This window comes from Sinohyriopsis cumingii, unplaced genomic scaffold, assembly GCF_028554795.1.
Source record: "Sinohyriopsis cumingii isolate HCF-2022 unplaced genomic scaffold, ASM2855479v2 utg002028l, whole genome shotgun sequence".
NCBI lineage: Eukaryota > Metazoa > Mollusca > Bivalvia > Unionida > Unionidae > Sinohyriopsis > Sinohyriopsis cumingii.
This window is the reverse complement of record NW_028316110.1, coordinates 634875-657896: the sequence shown is the minus strand read 5'-3', so window position 1 is coordinate 657896 and position 23022 is coordinate 634875. Positions and strand designations below refer to the sequence as shown.

Genomic DNA, 23022 nt, shown 5'->3' with positions numbered 1-23022 from the left:
GGGAAATTGGTAAACGTATATAAGTGTACACAATAGTTGACATTTTCAAGCGGTAGATATAAATAGGTCTATATACCATGGACTCGACGGAACAGCAAAGTCATTAAGTTTTAACAATTTGGCAAGAAACTAATTCCTGGCAGTGCTAGCATGCTGACCTTTTCCACCAGCGAACTGAACCATCGTGCACAATAACATATATGTATCTACCTTGAAATATCTAGAAATATGACCATAAATATTTCATTTAAACACTTTTTAAAAAAATCTTAAAAGACTACAAAGACACTCGTTTTGTTGTTCTGTTTAATAGTTACAACATGTCACAAAATGTACAGATATTTGCAGAATAAAGTATGAATAAATCAAAATTCGAACAATATGAAGAGACAATCTTAATGTGTTTGTAATGGAAACAACTTGTAAGGACAATATGAGCTCATGCAAGTCAGCATAAAATATATTTATCAAACACACGTAACATTCCATAGAAAACTATACAATCAATAACTTACCCTAAAAGCTCATATACAAATATATAATCTTAAAATGCATCAAAGGAACTATTATAGCATCTTTGTTATAAAACATGTACATGATGCTCCACATTCTAAATATATCATAAATGTGTACTACCGCCAGGAAAAAATGCTGAAATTGTCTTCCTTTTTGAATGAATTAATATTATAAAACATGGAAATATAGAATTAAGAAAGCTAGGTATACAAACACAACATACATAAATTGTTATCATGTTCTTCGTAAAGAATTGATCACATGGATTGTATTATGTGCTGTTTAACAAACACAAATCGTCATACTGAAAAGGTAAATCAGACACACAAATATGTTGTTGGGTCTTATTTATGAAACAAGGCCAGTGTCTGCATATTCTACTCCACGATCAACGCTTAGCTGTACAATGTGTAACATTTAACCCATGGCAATACGACTGAACTAGCATGCTGTAGAATATACTGAGCTTCATAATGTTTGTTCCAAGATACAAAACCGTAAAGGAGCTTACGAAACAGCTAATGAAACTAAGTTGGACCAAAACCTTAAAGCAAGTTTTCTATTTTTCAGCACAGGATAGGTTATTCATGGCGGCCAGTATAAATGGTGGAGGAAGAACCAGGTAAAACACTGGAAAGAACCACCAACCCACCAGAAGCTACTGGCAAGCTTTCTCACGTACTTACATTGTCCAAGCCCGAGACTCGAACCGAGCCTCAAAAGGTCGATCAAATATGGCCTAGAAACGTGTCTGGTATGTCTCGCATGCCAATAATGCTGGCTTGATAAAAAATATACTTCCCTTTCTTCTTTGCTAAAATGCAGTTTTATCTGCTGCTTTCAATTAGGGAAAACAAGCAACTGGCGAGTTGTCTTTTGAATGATCGTCCGGTCTCTTTAAATTGTATATCATTTCATTTCTAAACCTCCAGAATGAAATGGTCTCTACATGATATTCATAGTGTAGAAATCAAAGGCCACTATGCTGACATTTATTCTGACGTTCAATACAAAATTACGACCAACTATAAGAGAGACTTCTGACTAATGTATACTTCACTTGCATAGTTGTAACATTTTTACCGTTAACATCAACTATGAATCGGCAGTATATAGCTAGTTTTGTACGGAAATTACGTTAAACCACATACATACATACATACAAACATACATACATACATACATACATACATACATATTTTATACATGTATGGTACTGATAGTAATGTATTAACTTGCTTAATTATTCAAGCATGAACAGTTAAAATACACAATTTATGGAAGTAGATTGCGCGTGAAATATGGTCCACACATAAGAATATAGAGCAGCGCTAAGCAAGACGCATCCTGTTACAAAATTGTATGATTCCTTGTATGACGGCCAGAAATGTCGCAATTAGCTATTCTAAAAGAAACAGTAGCATGATCTTTGTGCAACGTGAAATGCCGATTACTGTGACTTTTATGTTGAAACGAATATGATCATTATAAACAGCGCTTACAAAAATCGAAGTGCGTGAAATATGGGGCAAGTTAGCATTCAAGGTACTGAGCTAGTCAAGATGCATTATTACCTCATAAAGTTTTGTGATTCCAGGTATGAAATAGCTATTCGGGGTGCAGGAACCCATATAGTCGTTACCTGAACGCAAATAATTAAACCAAGCCAGTAAAATGAAGCCTAAAAAGTCACAGTAGCCATGTTTTATTATAAGGTTGTGATACTAAAAAAGGTGCATATAAAACATATTTGGATGATTGTAGATTGAACAGGGCTTGAAAAATAAACTTAAACACAAAATTTTACGAATTTCATTTAATTATCTAATTTTGGTCCACGAGACCTAATTTTTATGAGGGTAGAGTAATTATAAAGATGCATTCCCTCAGAAAATTTGTAGATTCCAGGTCAGGAGCTTAAAAGCAAGAACTTAATCTAAGCCAGAAAAATGTTAAATGTATGTCATATCGACATTTTGTTGTGCGGTTGTTTTTCTAAAAGATGTGCATACAAGCATCAAGTCAGATGACTCTAGCATTAATCAGGAACTGACAAATAAACCTAGAACTCAGATATAACCAAAAGCAGCGAAGCATAATATATTAATCGCCGTGAATTCCGTTTGTGATGAACGTATAGTACTAGTAAAGATTCGTCTGTGTACTAGGTTTTATGATTCGAGGTACGATGGATATACAGTGTGCAAACAATCTGGGCTAAACGCGAAATCTTAACCAAGAATGTATTACTTATGTACAGGAATGGGTGGGGTATGGGATAAATGTGCTATGAAACGCACTCAAAACGGTTGCCTAGCTTGTAGGAAGGGACAATGGTTGATATGCAGCGAGGATTTTCACATTTATGTATTTTTAAATGTGCAGACATCTACGTCGACTCATTCGGTAGGACAATACTCTTTGTAATGTTGAGCAAAAAGAAAATAGAACCAATAGATATTTTAGAGAATTAAGTGCATCGATTTTATGAGGAACCAAGATTAGCGGCGTAAAAATCTGTTCAAACAGGTATGTAGTATAAAAACTACAATCAGCACTCAGTGCAGCTTATTTGTTAAAATTAAAATGTTGTAAATTCCAAGGAAGTAGAATTATTAATAGAGCGGATGCTCAGCGTCATATAACTACCTCTTTACCTCTAAGGAAACTGGCAATATAACAAGTTTGTTTAACATTGTAATAAATGTTTTAGTATGCGCATTTGGTTTAAGGAATTCATTGTTTTTGTGAACACCTGTCTGATTATTGGAATTCGGTACAATAGAAATATTCCGTTTCCCGAAATAATGATCCAATTACTAGGAGCAAAAGTCACGAAGTAAAGTGTTAGAGAGTTTCCACGATGCCATGGTTACCTAGTTGTGGATTCAGGTCCAAACCGAATGTGTGTTGATGGAATAATAAAGTCCCTAATACAATCTAGTGTTGCAGATTTGTGGTGTGACTGCAATGGCAGTGCTTACGGTAGGAAACCGATAAATTACCCAATGAAATCAATAAGAAAGGACTCGGCATATACCTCTTATGTCGCCATGGTGGCGAATGTTGTGCAGTTATACTGTAGGAAAATGCATGAAAACCATAGTTTGACTGGCCTAAGGTGGCGTAGCTATTTCTACGGCGAGAACTCCTGGCGGTACGAAAACCTAACGAAGAAAGTCCGTGCGGGTGTGCTCTTGTTGGATATTTGGCAGGTTGTGAGGTCTGTGGTCTTGCATTGATGAGAGCAAAATGTATGGTTTAGAATGGAGGCTTTCTAATTTACAACTGAAGTTGTATGGAAGTCTTTGGAAATTTGGGTAAACTTATAACTTCTAGCGGGAATCGCGCCAGGATTTAACACCGCTCGGTCAAGTAAAGACTCCTGGCTTGTAACAATATCTTAGACACTTTGATTAATCTTTGCAACACGTGTATTAGTTATATCTGATACTAACAATTCATAACAGCTATTCTGTCTGACTCTAAATGTAGCTTGTTATTGTAGAGATTCTCTCAATTTACTTTCATATATCATCGATGTGTTGGATTTAGGTCAGGTTAGGAGCCATATTAAAAAATTACACTTGTTGTTTAAGGGCGGCTGGATTAAAAAGCTTTCTAAACACGAATTATTTGAAGAAAATTCAAAATTTAAATAGTTGAAACGTTGATGTTTGTTATAATATAATCAATTAATTAAGGCTAGTTCTCAAAGAGGGGAATGCTCTCTCATCTACCGTCATTTATTGCAGATATTCTACGTAAACTGCTCTCTTTTTCTTTCTTCTTTGTGACTTTTCTTCCTATACCATAAAACACACTAAACATTAGACTTTTACAAATCCATGCATATATAATTACTAGTTTAATATTAATAGGTGTAACGAATCAGTTCTCGGGGTGTTTGTAATATATTTGGTAAGAACTACGGTTAACTGTTGCACCTGAAAGACAACGATAAATTATACAGTGATATGACTAAAACTGTTAGAAACATTAGGTCATACATGGGTTCATTACATTCAAATTCATTAGGCATAAATTGCTAAACTAACATATAATGAATTTATTACTTCATAAAACCGTTATCTTCAGAGAGCGTAACACATCTTCTACACGCTATTACTGCATATAAAGACAATTATTTAAGGTGTATCAGTTGTTTCCGTTGGACCTATGAAAAAAGCCCACACCATTGTTTAATTACATTCTAGGATTCTTTAGGGAAAAATTTCAAAGACAATTAAAGGACAGCAGCGCATTTCTATATAAGACTCATTTTATATAAGTGGGTCATAAAATAGATAGTTGCATTTAATCGTTTTAGTTTGAGTGCTTGCGTTTTTCGTTTGTTTATTGCAATCGTCATTTGACTTACTACTAGAGTGCTAGCTACATGACCGAGTTATGAACTTTATTTATTGAAGTTATTTTAACCCGCTAGGTTAATTGATAATACAGGTACTGGAATTTACATCTTGCTAATAAGCCAATCATATGCAGAGACGTTTCTTTAGCAGATAATAAAATGAATTATAATCGTGTAGATCATGAAAAGAAGAGTGATTTGATGGCTTATGTTTGCGATTATACTACCAATGAATGAGTTCTCATTATTTTGATTTAATGTAACATTTTATGAAGACTATACGAATTTGTATAGGGATCTAGCACTACTGCTTTGGTGTTAAACATATTAACTAAAGAATTACATGCAACTATCACAGGGAAAGTTATATTGATTAATTGCTAAATATGATACGTTTCATACAATAATGACAGAACAACAATGTAAGTTGCGGAATCTGGCGATGTTCTCACAACACCTCTTTGGAATCTCGGATATCGATGCCGCTGTCGTTTATTTGTCGTGTTGCTGAGCTAAGTAGAGAGGATTGATCTGTGTTTGCCTTATCTGAAAGCCGAATTGTCGGATAAGTCAAACACCTTTCTAACTCAGATTGTGAGCTACGGGCGCAACTGCTTTCTGGTTGTCGACACGACAAACTCATGTCTTGTTTTATACGTAATGTAACAGATGATTCGCTCTCTGCCTCAACTATACCATCGTCCATTTCATTCAACGGTTGAGTCGTGCTGAACACCTGGTCCACTTTACTGCACGGTCCAGGTATTTCGTTCTTGTTGTCTGAAAAGAAGTTGTGTGTTGCTGTTGCAATTTTAATCTTTCGTAATAAAGGAATCCGTTTGTATAAAAATAAATCCTGATCAAACTATTCAAATTATAAAAGGCAAGTATTTAACTGCTACTGATGGCGTTCTCCATATGAGGCAACTAAGATTTGTTTTCTGTGAAGAACGTTTCATGCGATCGAAGGCTTGCATCTCATTACACTATTTTATGATCGAGAAAAGTAGTGATATAAATGATGGCAATACTTTATTTATATAAATATTTGTCTCGTTAACAGACCATTGTTTGCTGTTCAAGTCTAGTCGTTTTAATAAGGATGACTTTGTCTATTTTATGTATTTTTGTTGTCGTTCTGGGTTTAGCGCTATTTCGTGGCATGTGATAAACTTTAAATAGCGGCCAGTATACCTGGTGGAGTAAAAAAGCAGGAAAACCTCGGTAAGAACCATCGACCCACGGGAAGCTACTAGAAACCTACCCATATTGATACTCAAGATTATGTGGACAGAGGTGAGATGGCAGTGGTTAGTAAAGTTGAATACTTTAGACCTTTAAACCACACGCGGCCATGTATAAATATCTATGTTAATATCATTTGTATATAATGTTTAAAGGTAAATCAGATTTCCGCGCACAGATAGAGCACCAACATTCTTTATTTTTATTACATTTTTATCCAGTTTTCTTCTAAAACAATAACAATTAACAATTAACAAATTATCAGCTGTTTTTGAAAAATCATGTCAAATTAGGGCGAATCAGTGATAATCACTGCACAGGTTTATTATATTCTCTTTAAAGTTTTCCTTTCTAACTAGGGAACAACTTCCATTAGCAGTCGTCGTTAACTTACCTCTTAGAATTCTTCGAACATCCATTGTCAAGCAACACGACCACACCAATCCTTCCCTGGCCGGTGAATTTGAAACTTCTAAATCTACGTATTCGGTGATCCCATCTGTGTTAAAGCATAGTGTATAAATATGCGAAAATGTGAAGTTTATTTTACTATTTTAAACATCCTACCGCATCAGTAGGTAATAAACTGACACATAATAACTCAGCTCAGAACAACAGTTTCCTTACATCATGGCTGTAAACTATGTAACATACAGGCTAATTGATATAAGTACACTGCCAAAACATAAAGAAATGACTATGAAGCAAACAATGCACAAAATCAATTTAGTTAGTTTTGGATGTGTTTCTGTTATGAGTTATACACTTTACTTGATGCCCTTGAAACTTTTATTCAATAGAACAAATTCGTTTATATACAAGACAGTTGTGTATATTAAATCGTTCCAGTGACTGATATGAAGTAACAATGGGATATCCAGCTTATTAAATCGTTTAACCGTATCTTTCATTTTTGATGTTCTCTCCGAGTTGCTCAATATGAAAAAGAAATGCAAAATGTAAATGCTTGCTAAATATTTGTTTTATATGTCATTTGTGTTTTACTGGTGTGTATGCATAGTGTTCTATAAGAACCGACATATTTCTAAGTTCGCATATTGGAAGTCACAGTCAACTAGGATACTTTAAATGCAAGTTACCTTTGCACTGGGACTTCATTGACTTTGCCATATCCTCCACAGCAGTTAGTTTATCAAGTAGCTCAGTGCATCCAATCTCTCTTATGACATCCATCAAAGCGAAAAGTGCTTTACTGCCTTTGGCCAACACCTCCGTCATAAACTTATCTGCTCTGACCCGCCTTCGATCGTATTTCTCTTCCAGTTTGACGAAGAATTCTCTGTCCATAATTTTTCTGTCCACAAACGTATCTTCAAACTGAGACGGGTCAATTTCATCCACAATTAATTCATAGTGACAGAGCAGGTTCTCTTTGATTACTTCTTGATTTCCTGCAATAGTCCACAAATGTCGACAATCTGTAGTACTGAACTTCTTAACACAATACTGCCAATACTTTTTATGACGTGATAACTGTATTTCTTCTTGTATGTGTGTGTGTGTTGGAATGAGTTTATTTCATCTAGTGACCGCTCCGGTGGCCTAGTGGTTAGAGCGTCCGCCTCGGATGCGGGAGGTCGTGGGTTCGATCCCCGGCCGAGTCATACCAAAGACTTACAAAAATGGTACTAACAGCTGCCTCGCTTGGCGTTCAGCATTAAGAGGTTAGTGTTAGGACTGGTCGGCCTGGTGTCAGGATAATGTGACTGGGTGGGACATCATGCTACATGTCTGCGGCATGATGCCCCAGTGCTAGACATCACTATAAACTGCCACATTGCAGACATCGTAGCGATATGACTGAAAAATTGTTAAAGCTACGTTAAAAATCAAAATCACATCACAACACACATCACATTTCATTTATTATTTCTATTTATAATAACAGGACGAAAATGCACGATATGGAGATTTGCTATTGCAGATGAGTCATGTGACAGACCTTCTCATTAAACGTTTATCAATTAATGCGTCACGTTATTGGCACTATGTATCTCCAAATGGTCATCCCATTAACATAATATTTATGCTATGCACAGTTACAAACCAGTACACTGATTCAATAGATATTCTGAGATATAAAAAAGCTTATAAAATTATAATATTATACATACTGCTCAACTTCGAAATAGTGATACTCGTTATCTACACGATCATTAAAGACCTTCCTAGTCTTCCGCAGCAGTAAGAATTATAGTTGTCTCTTTTATTAATGTCGCATGTGGATTCAAGCACTAGTTTTAATGGCTTTGTTTTTGAAAGCAAAATGCAACTACTTCATAATATATTTTTAAACGCAATTTTTAATAATTCTACAAAACATACATTTTGCATTTGTAATAATGAAGTTTTACTCACGATATTTGGGATCTGAATTTTGGAGGCGATCAATGATGATTGTCGTCTTTTTCTTTTTCAGTGCAGTTATAAGAGCTTCTATTCCCCTTGCTCCTTTTTTAATCAAGCACTGCAAAAAATAATCGGCAGCCTCATGCCGATGCCTTGCTAAACGTTTCTTTATTTCAGTGTTTTCATAATGATTGAATACTTTCTTTGCCACAAAATCGCCAGTTAATGTTTGGACATCAAGTTCCTCACAAAGAAAGCACCAGTTGTCTTTAATCATTTGCATTATATCCGTCTGTGGTTTCTCCTCACCTATTTAGAAATACAATGGTCAACGATCCAGACAATAACGATATTTGCACTTGACTTATTTTACTTTGACATTACATCATAGCATTGGATCATAATCAAACAAATCAGACAAATATGTTTCAAGGAAAAATCTTAAGGTTTGTTATAGACTACAATACACTTCGCTGATGAAGAATCTGAGCTAACGTACTGAATTAAGTCAAACTGAAAACTAACCAATTTAATGCCTTAGGCTGGGACCTAACTTTACATTCGTGTTAATGAAACTGGGTCCTGGTTGTTTATTAAGATCTGGAAGCGGTAATATGATTGATCCTTCCCCATAGCATATATGGAAAAGTTCACATGTAAACAGAAACATAATATGCCTTTGCTGAAGAGGTTTAAACAAACTCCTTTATACCAATCAATATTAGAAGTTACGTTTAAAATTACTTTATTTGTATTATGCGGAATCGTTTTGCAACTCCCTTGGACAAGGTATTAAATTTAAACATGATAACTAATTAAACAATTTGGGTCTGAAACCATTTCTTAATAAAATTCTAAACTATGTAGCAAGTTCTTATATGTAAATCTTATGTCTGAAAGAAATATTTGCACTTAAGTCAATAGATAACTTCTAGGATTTCACATTATACATATAACTAAAAGCGCTTGATACTGTAATTAGATTAATTTCCGTTTACGGAGAGCCATTTTCATTTGTGATTTCACCATTAATAAAAACCAAATTATACGTTTTGTTTAAAGGTTCGCAATAAATCATATAGATTTGCATGCGGTTTTGAATTAGGTCACCAATTCCAGTTTTGTTATACTTCTATAGTTACTGAGATAGAATTTGCCAACTTCCATATTCAAGATTGTGTTACGAGTCTATGCTCTTAAAATATGTAATAGAAAAGAGTGAAGACAAACAGATTTGTAAAATTTAACAAATAATTTCTTTCCCTAGAAGTGAGAAAAGTAAGATAAAAAGAACTTAACGTATTGAGAATTAAATGCAAAGAATAATCCAAGAATTAAAGACAAAAGTCCTAGTAATAATAAGTCCTAAATAAAGCTCAGATAAAGTCCCGAAGAGATTTAAAATTGAAGGTGATGACGTGTCTTTTATGGTCTGGAACGTGCTGATGTGTCAGCAGTCTCTTGTTGAATAACATAAATATAATTCCAGATTTGAATTCATTATAAATTTAATAAATTCTTTATCCAAAAATTGTATCTGAGCACTTCTGTATTTCCAGAGCAATAAATCAATTGAATTCAATAACTTGAAGAAAATTAAATTCAGCTCAAACAGGACAAAACAAAATACAACTTTACATGTTAGATTTTAAAGCACGATTGGTAAACTCCTCATAGTCACAAGATAATGCAGTTCTCTGCTTGACCCCAGGTCACAAATTAGCATTTCCTAAAACAACCATTACATAAAATAACATAACCTTCTAGAATGTTTTAATGTGCCTTATTCACTTACAACACAAAATAGCCGATACAATTCACTTGGAAATCTCCAAAACCCTAATCTAAATCAAGATGTTTATCTAAATAATTATTCGATTAATAAGTTTATACACATAGAAAATAATGAAGCTATTATTAGTTGTTTACGTAAAGGAAATAATAAAAATTTAAAAAGGTCAATCAGGTCAAGCAGAAATAAACTCAGTTTTGGACAAGGTCAAGTCCAGCAAACACTATTGCATTACAATAACATGCAGTGAAAAAGAAAATATTAGAACTAACGGACAAGCAATTAAATAAAATATATACAACAGTTATTAAATAATAATTGCAACCGATAAAGATTTGTATTGTTCAGACTTTTGACATCATTTTCCAAAAGTGAGTGAGCTGACAATACAACAAAATTCACTATTGGTCTTTCAGCAATTCGCTTAGCCTTGAATCCAGAATATAGCTTATTGTCAGATAATTACATAATTGGAACTACTCTAGATAGTGAACGTTGCATTTCTTCCACACATGTGAGACATAGATTTTCAGTGATACTTACAATTTCATGTACCCAATTATAACATCACATAATTTTTGAAGTTAACTCAGATAAACTCTATACTGAAATTGGCAGGTTTAAGAGAATCTTAACTTTTGCTAAAATAGACTTCGCAAGATATGTAATGCAGTTTAAATTAGTTAATTTATACCGCGCTATGAGATAATTAAGGTAGTAAGAGTAGGACTATCGCATTTTATTTTCTAAATTATTCAAAGAAACATATAAAGAAATAATCTCTGACAAAATAGTTAATAAGAAACTGCAAACTATAATTTCTAAAGCAGATATTAATTTTCCCTCTCGCTATATTAGTAAATAACCATTTGAAAGTCAAGATGTTTTAACCACCGTTGCATTAATGACCGTACCTTCGATCTCTGGTTTGTCCTCATGATATAGCACTTTAACATCGATGGATAATTCACCCTCAGGGATAGAGGAGATAATGTCCTTCTCACGTAGTAAATTTAACACAAAGCTGTTCATGCCACCATTCTTGCAGAATTCCGACAATTTGTTATATGCATATCTGCTATGCGGCCGAAGATGGACAACGACGCAACCAAGTTCTGATTTCGTAATTTCACAGCCAGTTTTTTGTAGAAAATCCTGCAGTAAACACGTAACATCTGTGGTGTTCATATAGTTATCAATTTTCGCTTCAATCTTTTGTACCGGCTGACCATCCTTCTTTAAATGCAACTCCAGAGTATACTTCGGTTGTGGGGACAATGGTGCTGCATACAATGAGGAATGAATAAGATAAAATAAGAATTCTTTATTTCAGTTTACAAAGTCCATACCTCTAAAATAAAATATAGATATAAATTAAAACATTGTAAACATTAAAGAACAAAACGGCCAAAGATAATGACAAAATATCAATCTTTTTCTTTGCACATAGTCTTGCCCAATATTCATAACTGATATTATCTTTTATAATTTTGTCGAAACCTTTACGGGCTTTATTATTAATGAAAAATATATTTATTCCAGGCATGACTTATATCAAAAAGGAGATACTTAATCCAGAGCTGATCAGTCGTGAGATATATATTTTACTGAATTATAACAATTGATTATTAAAGGCCACTTACAGGTATTTACTAGTACCTAAACCCGGAAACTATAAACAGAAAAACACTGGAATCTCAGATATATTGTTAAAGGTTGACCTTTAAACAGAAATTTATCCGTAAACGGACAGTTTCACGGGTAAGGCATACTAATGCATCTTTCGCTCTATTTTAACTGTCCTACTAAACATAGGATTGATCCATAAATAACATTCACTTTCAGCACCGTCAGTATTATCGTCATCGTCATCACCATCAATAGCACATACTGTGTCATTCTTGTTGTATTTAACTGTGAACATTTATAAACAAAATCTACGCACATATGAATTATATAAATGCATTTATATACGCGTGTGTGTATGTGTTCCTATCAAACCTGTCACAGGTGAAGCTGTTTCATTGGCAGAAACCAGATAAACTCCCACGTCTGGTTGATCATTGCCTAGAAAGAATTTAAATAAAAAAGGATTGATTACGATTTGATATTCTTCACACATTATTTGGTCGCCACATTATTTTACAATTATCGCCACGAAATGCAAAGGCTGATATGCAGTCCTCGCGATTTTCTTTTTCGGAATGCTTAAATATGCTAAAATATCATGCAGTCTTTTAAGATACGAGTGATATATATCAAAGATATCCCTCTCTCTCTCTCTTTCTCTCTGTCTCTCTCTCTCTCTTCATACATACATATATATATATATATATATATATATATATATATATATATATATATATATATATATATATATATATATATATATATATATGTATGTGTATATATATATATATATATATATATATATATATATATATATGAGATTATTAATACAAATATTCATCTAAGTAGGTTCAAATACTTATTTATACGACAATACAATACTGAAGCCATACAATGTGCGAAACAAATGTTTCTGCTTATGGCGGTTGCAGCCTCAAAAAATGTTTGTATTATATGCTCTGTCTCATTGTTCAATTTCTTAGCACGTTTACGCTATAGACTTTGTCCACATAGTTATGTTATGCTGTAAACACATAGCAAATATTTGGTTCACTAATATCATTTATGTTCAATACAAAGTCACGAAAGTGGCCAGCATTAAACACAACGTTTGTCTTTGTTTTGATTATGTACCCATATATTTTGTAATATTTTCACGACTGACCTTAGGTATTCTGTCCTTTCACTCTCTGTCTTCCACTTGACTCTATTGATGTCGGAAAGAGTACGCTGGTGCATGTACATATCATTTTACAATCTCATCAAACAAGTTAATAATACAAACCATCGTTCTCATTCACTTTTGTTCTGACAATAAGCTGCACCCCTCTTCCACATGTGCATGAACACATCACATATATATATGAGATTATTACTACAAATATTCATCTAAATAGGTTCAAATACTTATTCATACTACAATACAATACTGAAGCCATACAATGTGCGAAACAAATGTACTGTTACCAACGTTTTCCGGTGTCTTTCCGACTTTACAATAATGTAAATAAAATTTATTTCTATTCCACATTCTCAGTTCTTCCTTCACTCTCATTCACCTGCTTTAAAAATGGCATTGATTAGATACTTACGCTTCAGATGTTAAAAGTTCCATTCTTTTTGCGATTGGGTATTTTATTCTGAACATGACTGGATTTGCATATACTCCTGTCAATGTTCATTTATTTGCATAAGATAACTCATCATAACGAAACCGTCTGCTAGATATTTATAAAGGGAACGAATGTCCATAAACAGTTGTCTTCTGACTGATAGCAGATGTAGCAGTAACTAACAGTAGATCGGCATCATATGCACAACTTTGACCGACATAGGTAATAATTTAGTTAGCCAAGTGAAGATTGGCGTTTGAAAAAGTATATCCTCTCTTCAGTTGAACTTGTCCAATTGACAGACTATCATTTAATGTCTGCAAGTAAATAACTCATGTAAAACATTGTCCTGCAGTAAATGGATCGGAAACGTTTTTATATTTCACAAGACGTCTTTCAAGGATTTTGTATGAAAGATTGGCGTTGTTTTTATACGCGCTGTCCTAATGCAAGTGAGTTTTATTTAGAGATAATATCTCGAGACTTTCGACAAGAACTCATTCAAGATTGTTCAAAGGCATTCATGGTTTTCTTTTATTTGGAAGTTTTGGGGAATACAAAAGATTTGATGCATAACTAAAGCATCAGTTAGAGGCAAAAATTTATCAAACCGCTGATGGGAATAATTACTGACGAATCACAAACTCATAATTAAAATCTACAGACGGACATGGCACGACAAGAACAGAACATTTATTACAAACCTCACATGAATATATGCTTGTTGAACTCTGCCTGCGTGGAAGTCATTATTTTAACTAGACTAAATCTGAATTCAGATTATATGGTAAAAATTAAACATACGAGAATTTTCCAAGTCTTGTGTCTGTTCCTTTGCACTTCTAACGATTTTCTCTAAGACATCAACACTGATTTTATTAAGTTTGTCTTCTTTTTCAAGGGCATACAGAAGAACGAAAAATGCTTCAGGCAGGTTTTCCTTAATCTTTTCCAGAAGTGTTTCCGCCATCTTTCTCCTTGTTCCCATACACTTAAAGATGTCTTCATAATCGTCTACAGTGATTATATTTTCTTGCATAAAGTAGTCTATTATATATTCAGGCAGGAGTTCATCTTTTAAAATTTCGACTATCCTTGGCCAAACCTCTAGGATGTCCTTTGAGCTCCAAGCGCGAATATATGGTTTTTCTGCAATGCAAATTATATTATACATTCATAATACTGAAAAACAAAGGAATAACATTTCTCTACCGAGTTCCGAACTCATGCAGAACTTCTTACACATACTTCAAGAGCTGTACATTAGACTTAAACCACCAATTTAGCTGACTTATTCAGTGTGAGGCCGAGCTCAATGTTGCACTCACGTCCACACATAATTTAGCATGTGGAATTCATCCTAAGTTTTGCGTATTTCTCATACGTTCAAAGGTAGGCCAAATATCTTTGCTCAACCCACTAAAACTTGATCCTTGGTCACTACACTTATTGTACCCGAAAACGGCAAAGGTGTAAATGAATAACATCACGCACCAAATTGACCGAAACAACTATTGGCCGAATAAGATGAACCTTCAATGTGTTTGATGAAAATAAATGATTGCATGATCAGGTATGTGGAGAACATTTCGTATTGATTTTAAGTAGCCATACAAGTAATATATTAATGATTATTGTATATTTAATCCACTGCAGATGAAATATCTTTCATTATATTGTTTTGTTTAATTGTCATTTTCTTAAATGCAATATGGATCTCAATTATCGAGCTTTTTGTTGTGGATTTATCTCCAGTAAGCAATACAATAGATTAGATTTTCAGGATCAGTACTTATATACGCCTACCACTATCAAATTAATAATTATTTAAAAAAGGGGATTGATACGACGAAGAAATAACTTTCTATTAATACTTTTCTATGATTATAGTTTGTGGTGTACTCGAGTCCGAAGCGACCACGTTTATGTTTCAGATTTTTTTTCTCGCTAGATTACACTTGCATGATTAATGACTATAAATGACACAACACACTCGTTAAGGGTTTTCGCTCTTAAAACGTTATCTTCAAATATCTAAATATGTGTTAAGGTAATCCATGTTTAAAGGTTTTACGTACTGAAACGTGTCCTAGAAACTGCAGACACGTTTGATTTTGTTAGAAGGAGAGACGACACCATCTCACATGCAGTTGTACCATGATAGGTGAGATAATTTTTCCTTTGAAGTAATTTAATGATGCACCGTTCTTCCTTAGGTGGTAAAACTCAATACCTGCTGCTAAATGGCTTAAAATAATCCTGATCATTGCAAAGGTTTATTGTGGTTTTAAAACGTTATTGATTCGTTGCGAACATATTCGAAGCAGATCATACGAACACCTCAGCTTAGAAAATAAGTAATTGAATTTAGAGGGAAACAAATTGTAAAATTAAGCCGATTTTCAAATGTCTACATATGTGTTTATATTATCCATGATAAGCCGATTTTCAAATGTCTACATATGTGTTAAGATAATCCATGATAAGCCGATTTCAAATGTCTACATATGTGTTAAGATAATCCATGATAAGCCGATTTGCAAACGTTTACATATGCGTCAAGATAATCCATGATAAGCCGATTTGCGAATACTTAGGTACTCAAATCCATTAGAATAACACTCAAACACACAGGCACAAAACAAACTCAAAACGCACAAACCAAAACGCACACACGTATTTTATTTCATTAGAGCTATTACCAATGGGCGCTGTGCAAGGTGTCTTGATCAATACAGTTTCATAGGCAGAGCCTTAAACAAGTTGATGCATTGGATGCTAAAATTAGTTAGTATCAACGGGCCATAATTCATGCCAATGATAACGTTGAAAGTTAGAAATCAAAACAAATTCAACGTCTTATCAGTTAGAAGGGTATATGATACATTTAAATATAATTTTTTTTTAATAATGGTACGATGTTGAAACCCATATCAAGAGAGTTTGTTATCACGTGCTGATATTCAATTATATAATAATGTTTAACACTGGAAATCGATCTCATTCAAAATCTCATCAATACAAAGTTGCGTGTCATATTTGGTTGATATTTAAAACTATTTGGTAAATTAATGATGCAGAAACGAAATTCCCACAAAACCCTTGGATAACTATAACGTTCATCTCGTTAAAAGATAAATTGGAACACTAAAAATGAACCTCATTAAAGGTCTAGTCGAAATAAAGTTGTTTGGCATATCTCCTTTTTCAAAAATTTCTTTGTGGTGTAATATAATGAAAGTCAGGCAAAGAGGGAATCAGAAACCATATATCTTCTTGATATTGATCGGGAACGCTGGAATTAAAATTTGTTCATTATTTTGTTGACATAAACCTGCATTTCAAATCGCATAGGTTTTCGGTACAGTATTTTAGTTGCATAAATAAAAGACAGGAGGATTCACAAAGGCTGAAAGTCTTGAAACGTTATACATCAATTCAGATTAGTTCAATATGAAAGGGTTTGCTTACGTTTGCTAAAATCAAAGCATTCTTGGTGATGTTATTTTGCATAAAGCAAAGTTAGGGAGCTGCGTAAGCAGGGGCCAAACGTACTCTCATTGATGCTCCTAAATGCTAAAAATGAACCTTTTACAGAGTATGCGGAATATAAAATGCACATCAAAATTCGGATTAAATCCAATATTCCCAAAGTGAATATGTGGAAGCTAACAAAATGAAGAGGACAAAAAATCGAGGAATCTAACGCATGCAAATGAGGCTATGGAATGATGCTGCAAATCAATTCCACGCATTGCTACGTTAATGTAAAATTGCATACGAAATTTATATCAAACACGATTTTGCAAAGTTATGCAAACGTCAGTGGACAAGAAATGAGGGAGAATAATTTTTGTAAATGATGTCCAAACACTTTAAAAATCGAACTTATTCAAGGCATAGTCACTACAGAACTGCATCCCAAACGTGACTAAAGTCCAACTATTTTTGGTAATATACAGCTGCAGAAAGTATGATTCGTATAAATGATGACAATAATAACCAGACACAGAGCTCATTGTCAAGCTGAACACTAAACTTTTTAGACATCCAGTAATTTTTAGAAACGTTTTCTTGTGTGAAACAAACGGTCAAACGCGATTGTTATTGGGCACTCAAGAGAGTGTGGATATGCAAGGAGAGATAGAATTATTACTTGTTAAACCATCCGTATTTTCGAGTTTCTTCGCCAAATCCTGGCAGCCTGTGTTCTTAAGAGCCCGAAGAAAATCGCTGAAATAAGACTCACTTCTTCTTTGAAGCAATATCTGAAGAAGTTTGTCGACTCGTGCGTGTCTTGGATACCACTTGCATTGTATATTCTCCATGTCATATGTGTGTAGGACTCCACTCTGAATTAGGTGATCGCAAACATTCTCAATGCAGACCCTTTCTTTAAGTTCACGATAATGTCGTCTTATTGATAAATCTCCTCTACACTTTGAGCCACCTAAGGGCGAAATACATGGAAGTTTCAGAAATTACTCATGCATTTAAACAATCAATCAATCAACAAAAACCTAGATTCGTATGCACACACAAAGGGAAGTTATAAATATTTAAAGAGGTAAAAGGGTACAAAAGACCTTACTTACATGATTAAGAAAACCAACGACAAACACCAACAGTACGTGGCAATATAAATGGTGACACTGTAAAACTATGCAAATTTAGTTTATTGCATAAAAGCAATTTAACAAATTATTCAGAATAATGTTCTCATAATCATTGCAATTTGTGCACAGTCTTATCCTTAAAAATGTAAAAGGCCAAGAAAATAGTTTTTGAAACAGCTTAAAACACTAATATCTTATGTAGAGAGAGACTCAGGACCTTTTGTAAACTCGATCTACATTTACTACCATTCAACGCGAGCTATTAAAAGTTGGGAGGTCGGATATAAATATTTGGTGGTATGGATGCTGGCGTACAACCTGTATTGGGCTAGCTTTTTGAGATTCTAGATCATTCTAATATTTGCAGAAATATTATAGTATATTGTTTATATTTGTCTCTTTTTTGTTTTTGTTATAAAAGTTGAGTCTCTAAACCTGCTTGTTTACATAATTTAGAATATATTTTAGAGCAAACAGCAAGTGAAAGTGAACTATTACCTGATCTCATTCGTACTGGATCATGTTCCATTTCTCGCAGAAATTGAACATTCAAGTATGCCTTCGGCAATCCGTATCTAATACCATCTTCTGAAATAATTGAAGGCATATAATTTGTTAAAAATGATTTAAGATTAATCGCTAACAAATTTTTATTTTGCTGCAATTAAATCATTAAAGATGTTTTTCAAGATGCAAGTAAAGTGTTATCGAGGTTATGCTGCAGCTGAAGAATAATCGAAAGCTTTGGAAAAGACACAAAAATAAAAATTACAATTATCTCTTTTTAAAAAATGTACATTAGCAAAATAGTCTTAGAACAGGCCATGAACCTGATCCACAACTGACTATGATAAATACACCAAATATATTGTTTTGAAATTTTGTCAGAGCGAAGGATGATATTGATATAGAGCTCAACAACTTTGGCTCACCAAAATGCGAAATTGGATTTTATCTACTGAAGGATCAACATTTTGTTAAAGGAAAGTATTGTGCATGTGTGTGCTATGTTAATTGCATCGGAATATATGCAAGCGAATCTACATGACAAGATTATAACAACACCTACAAATCCTTTACATTTAATCGAGTTTTTACAATCGCAAATTAATAACCAGAAAACATTCTGCAAGTGTGTGTTTTCTTATTCGTGAGAAATGAAATATAAATTTGTAGGAAAATGGAAATAATTGTATAGAGTAATAATTTTATCTTATAATGTATTATTTGCCACACGACTTGTGTTTCAGTGTTACTTACTACCATTCTCCATTAAGAAAACGAAACAAAACAAATGAAAACAATTTAAATTTTAAAACTACAGAACATCTTTTTTAAATGAAAATACAAATAAAGGAATAAATGATGAACCCGGATAATTAAGAACGGTAAGATATGCTTTTAGCTGTGCATCTCTTGCTTCATCGGTCTTTGAACTGTCCAACCCCAGCTGCAGTGCCAGAGCACGACCAATTAAATGTAGATTTGATATATTAAATACATGCTGCTTTTAACCTGCGTTGTTCGAATAGAATTCACCTATTCAACAGTTTTAAGAGACTGTCACAGGAAAATCTGGAGATGGTTCAGCCTTGTAACAGGCACTACAAACATAAGTCAAATCCTGATAAGCTTTGGTATAAGGCAGGAATAATATACAATGTACAATCCACTTTTTATCTGCTCTTTGTATAACCAGCATGGCATCTTTATAACAAGATTCTGCATTAATCTGGTTACCCCCGAGATATTGGATTTTAAAGCTCTTCCAGTCATTACAACCTGCTTTACCTAGATGCATAACCCGCATCTGACATGTATGATATAAGTTCACAACAATGTTGGCAGCCAAACTGGTTTATGGTTATGTCTATGCTTAGAGTCTATAAACGCCGACTTGGAGCTAACGCGACGATCATCAGCCAGTAAGCTTTAAATTTAGGATCAACCCCAGAATATATTCTGGTAGGGTGGATGGCTGTAGATCTTCCCTGAGAGCCAGGTGATGGGAACGCGTCCGCAACTGACAAGAAAGGGTAGCGGCAATATCATTGTTTGTACCTTTCACACGAATTCATTTGTTCTGAATCATATTTACCATAGCCTGCGAAACGAAAGAACGTACTTACTCCAAGAAACTTTTGTCTTTGAAGAAGTTGAAGAATTTATATTTAACGTAGCATAATATGAAATATAATCTTTATTTACACAAGTAAGTGGTTCAACAATAACGATACGTTCCCAAAATGTTATGTCTCAAATATATCCCACTCCAGCCATGATAAGATCAATGAAGCTTAATGTAACAGCACATCCAAACTGTTTGCACTCTCTGTATACATCTACACTGTGTCAGTCCTGTCGCAATCAGCACCAGTCAAAAGCATTCTCCCATTGCAATAAACGAGAAAATACAGTCATACATGTAGGTCCTCCTTCTCTTCATTTCTTGGTCTGAGTGTATTTTATCTATCTTTCAGCAGAGCATAAAAAATTTTAGCTTCTTGTAGAGGCATTCCAAACTCATTACGAACGACTGCAACGATTAACATTAGAGACAGAAATGCAATTGAAAGTCATATCAAATATCAATAAAATTAAACTTTATGATCCAATCCAAGAAATTAATTAAACAGCTTTACATAGCACAAATGAACATCCGTTCAGAAGGCACTTGTCAATAAATAATTGCATTCATAAACTTAAAACACAAAAGTCCAAACTCTGAAACGTTAATTGGAAAATGTATAATTGCAGATTGATATCAATTACACCCAGTAAAGTTCCCTGGCCCAGTCTTTTTCTTATTTTTTTTATACGTTCAAACAACGAACAATAAATTAAACATGCGCTGTGATCAATAAAATCGTTCACATGTACACCTTTATAATAAGATAAGACAAATGCTGTATTTGTCTGCATGAACCAGTTTTCTTGATAACTAAACCAATTGTTGACACCCTTAGAGTTGTCAAGGGCCGATAATCAAATGGACCTCATATTCGGCCAAGATGAACTTCATTTGGAACTTTTGTGAGAGCTTCAGATTCGTTTTTCTTAACTGAAGCTAACATTTTACAATCCTTAGCCACCCTGGAGCTATTTTAGCGAACGAAAAGCCCCTTAAATCAGCCTTAATTGATTGAAAGTTGGTACTGCGTGAAGGTACCTTAACTGGAGTGTTGCTCGTGTCTGAAGGTCTAAAAGCGCCTCTTGGAATTGGATATCATGTAATTGGACTGCTGTGAAGCATCGAAACGCACGCCATGTTACAACTAAGTATTTAATCAAAACCTAGAAAAATTAGGATCTACAACATGACGATTACCTATTAGTTATTACTGAACAGCGCAATAATGCATGGAAAGCGACCGAAATCATATTGTAAGTCATACGTATAATTATAATTTTTAGCAATTAAGATAATGGTTGCTTAATGCATTTGCAAAGGGTGAAACAAAAGAATAGAACCTTGACCAAACTACAGTTATTGATCTACTTTTACACAAGATGCCGGAGGATAATTGTTCATATTTAATCGAAATTACTTGTTATAGGATTTCCATCACAGATGTAAATAGATCTATGCCCCAGACACAACTGCGTGCATACCATTTATTCCGTCACCTGCCTACGATGAATGAGCAAATTATGAAATCATTATGCAGACTATAGAAGCATGTTTACACTAGATTGTAATAACCTGAGACTATCAACATATGATATCTAATTTGAACTCGGCATTGGCTGATTTTGTCAGAGTGTCTCCGAGATATTACAATCTTGGCCATCTTCTAAGCTGTTAATCTGATGAATGTCAGAAATAACGCTAAATGACGAATGCGGCGAATCTACCGCTGTGTTGTAAGAGGTGGGGATCTTACGTTCCTTGCTGGATCTCTGCAGTAGTCTGCGGTGAATTTTAAATCCATCGCGCTCTTCGAATTTGTTATATCAAAGTATGCAGACGACAGCAAAGTATAAAGGGAATGGGTCAACTTTCCCTTCTACAATCTGTTTGATGAGGAATGGCAGTTTTTCATCTCTACTTCAGATGGAGGTATGCAACATTCTAACTTGGTTTTCAAAGTGTCAACTTAGACACGAAATATCAAGAATATGTGGAAAAATTGCATTCGTTTCTTGTCGGAAAACAACACGATATGTATAAAATAGGCAGCATGATCATATTATGAGGAATTTGTAATATGATATATTATCGCTGATTCATTTTTATATTTCAGAAACTTTACTAGCACTTGAAAAAATAATGCTCATATCCTTATTTACCAGTTTCTTTGTGTATGACTCCTTCATGCTGATACCTTTCATCTTCATTCCTAAACTTGAGAAAGAAAAGGAAAGTAAATATTCAGTAGTTTCTCAATATAAGCCTTCTTTTATGTAAGCTTGTTCTGGACAAGTACTGAAATATTAATATTGGCTTATATTCTGTTGAAGAAGCTAATACATATTTATTACATTCGGGAAGTAATGTTATCGCCACTTGACTTTAAAAAAGAAAACCTCTAGATCGGCATATTTATCTTTCCTAGTCAATGATGTTTCCGAAGTCACAGGCTATTGGAATGTAAGTAAAACATTGGCAAATAAAATATTTAACGAAGAGGTAGAAATAATTTGAACAGGATTTGGCATTAAAACGTTTTAATTATTTTGTTGACCAGCCATGAGACTTCCTAACCTCAGAGGTCCAGTTTCTCCTACGCTATTTATCCTCTTGTCATATATTGGTGTCCTCGTGATTCCCCGCAAAAATGGGAGGGAAAAATTGCACGTTGTAATTTGTCCAATGATTACAATTTATTATTTTGTCATAGATTGTCTCTCTGTTGTACAGAGGCAATC

At 34.0% G+C, this 23022-nt stretch overlaps 1 protein-coding gene across 1 annotated transcript in view; it reads right to left on the bottom strand.

Moving 5' to 3' along the window:
- Window positions 1–292: 292 nt before the first annotated feature.
- The window catches only part of LOC149771217 (uncharacterized), a 28426-nt gene continuing 5696 nt past the window's right edge, over window positions 293–23022 (bottom strand). Inside the window, exons 2-11 of the mRNA XM_089948723.1 lie at window positions 22444–22498; window positions 18652–18741; window positions 17694–17987; window positions 14342–14686; window positions 12297–12362; window positions 11210–11578; window positions 8513–8812; window positions 7234–7545; window positions 6528–6632; window positions 293–5668 (exon numbers count right to left, since the gene is read on the bottom strand). Of these exons, the coding sequence (XP_089804849.1) occupies window positions 5337–5668; window positions 6528–6632; window positions 7234–7545; window positions 8513–8812; window positions 11210–11578; window positions 12297–12362; window positions 14342–14686; window positions 17694–17987; window positions 18652–18741; window positions 22444–22498 (2268 nt within the window). The 3' untranslated portion in view covers window positions 293–5336. The remainder of the gene's footprint in view (window positions 5669–6527; window positions 6633–7233; window positions 7546–8512; window positions 8813–11209; window positions 11579–12296; window positions 12363–14341; window positions 14687–17693; window positions 17988–18651; window positions 18742–22443; window positions 22499–23022) is intronic.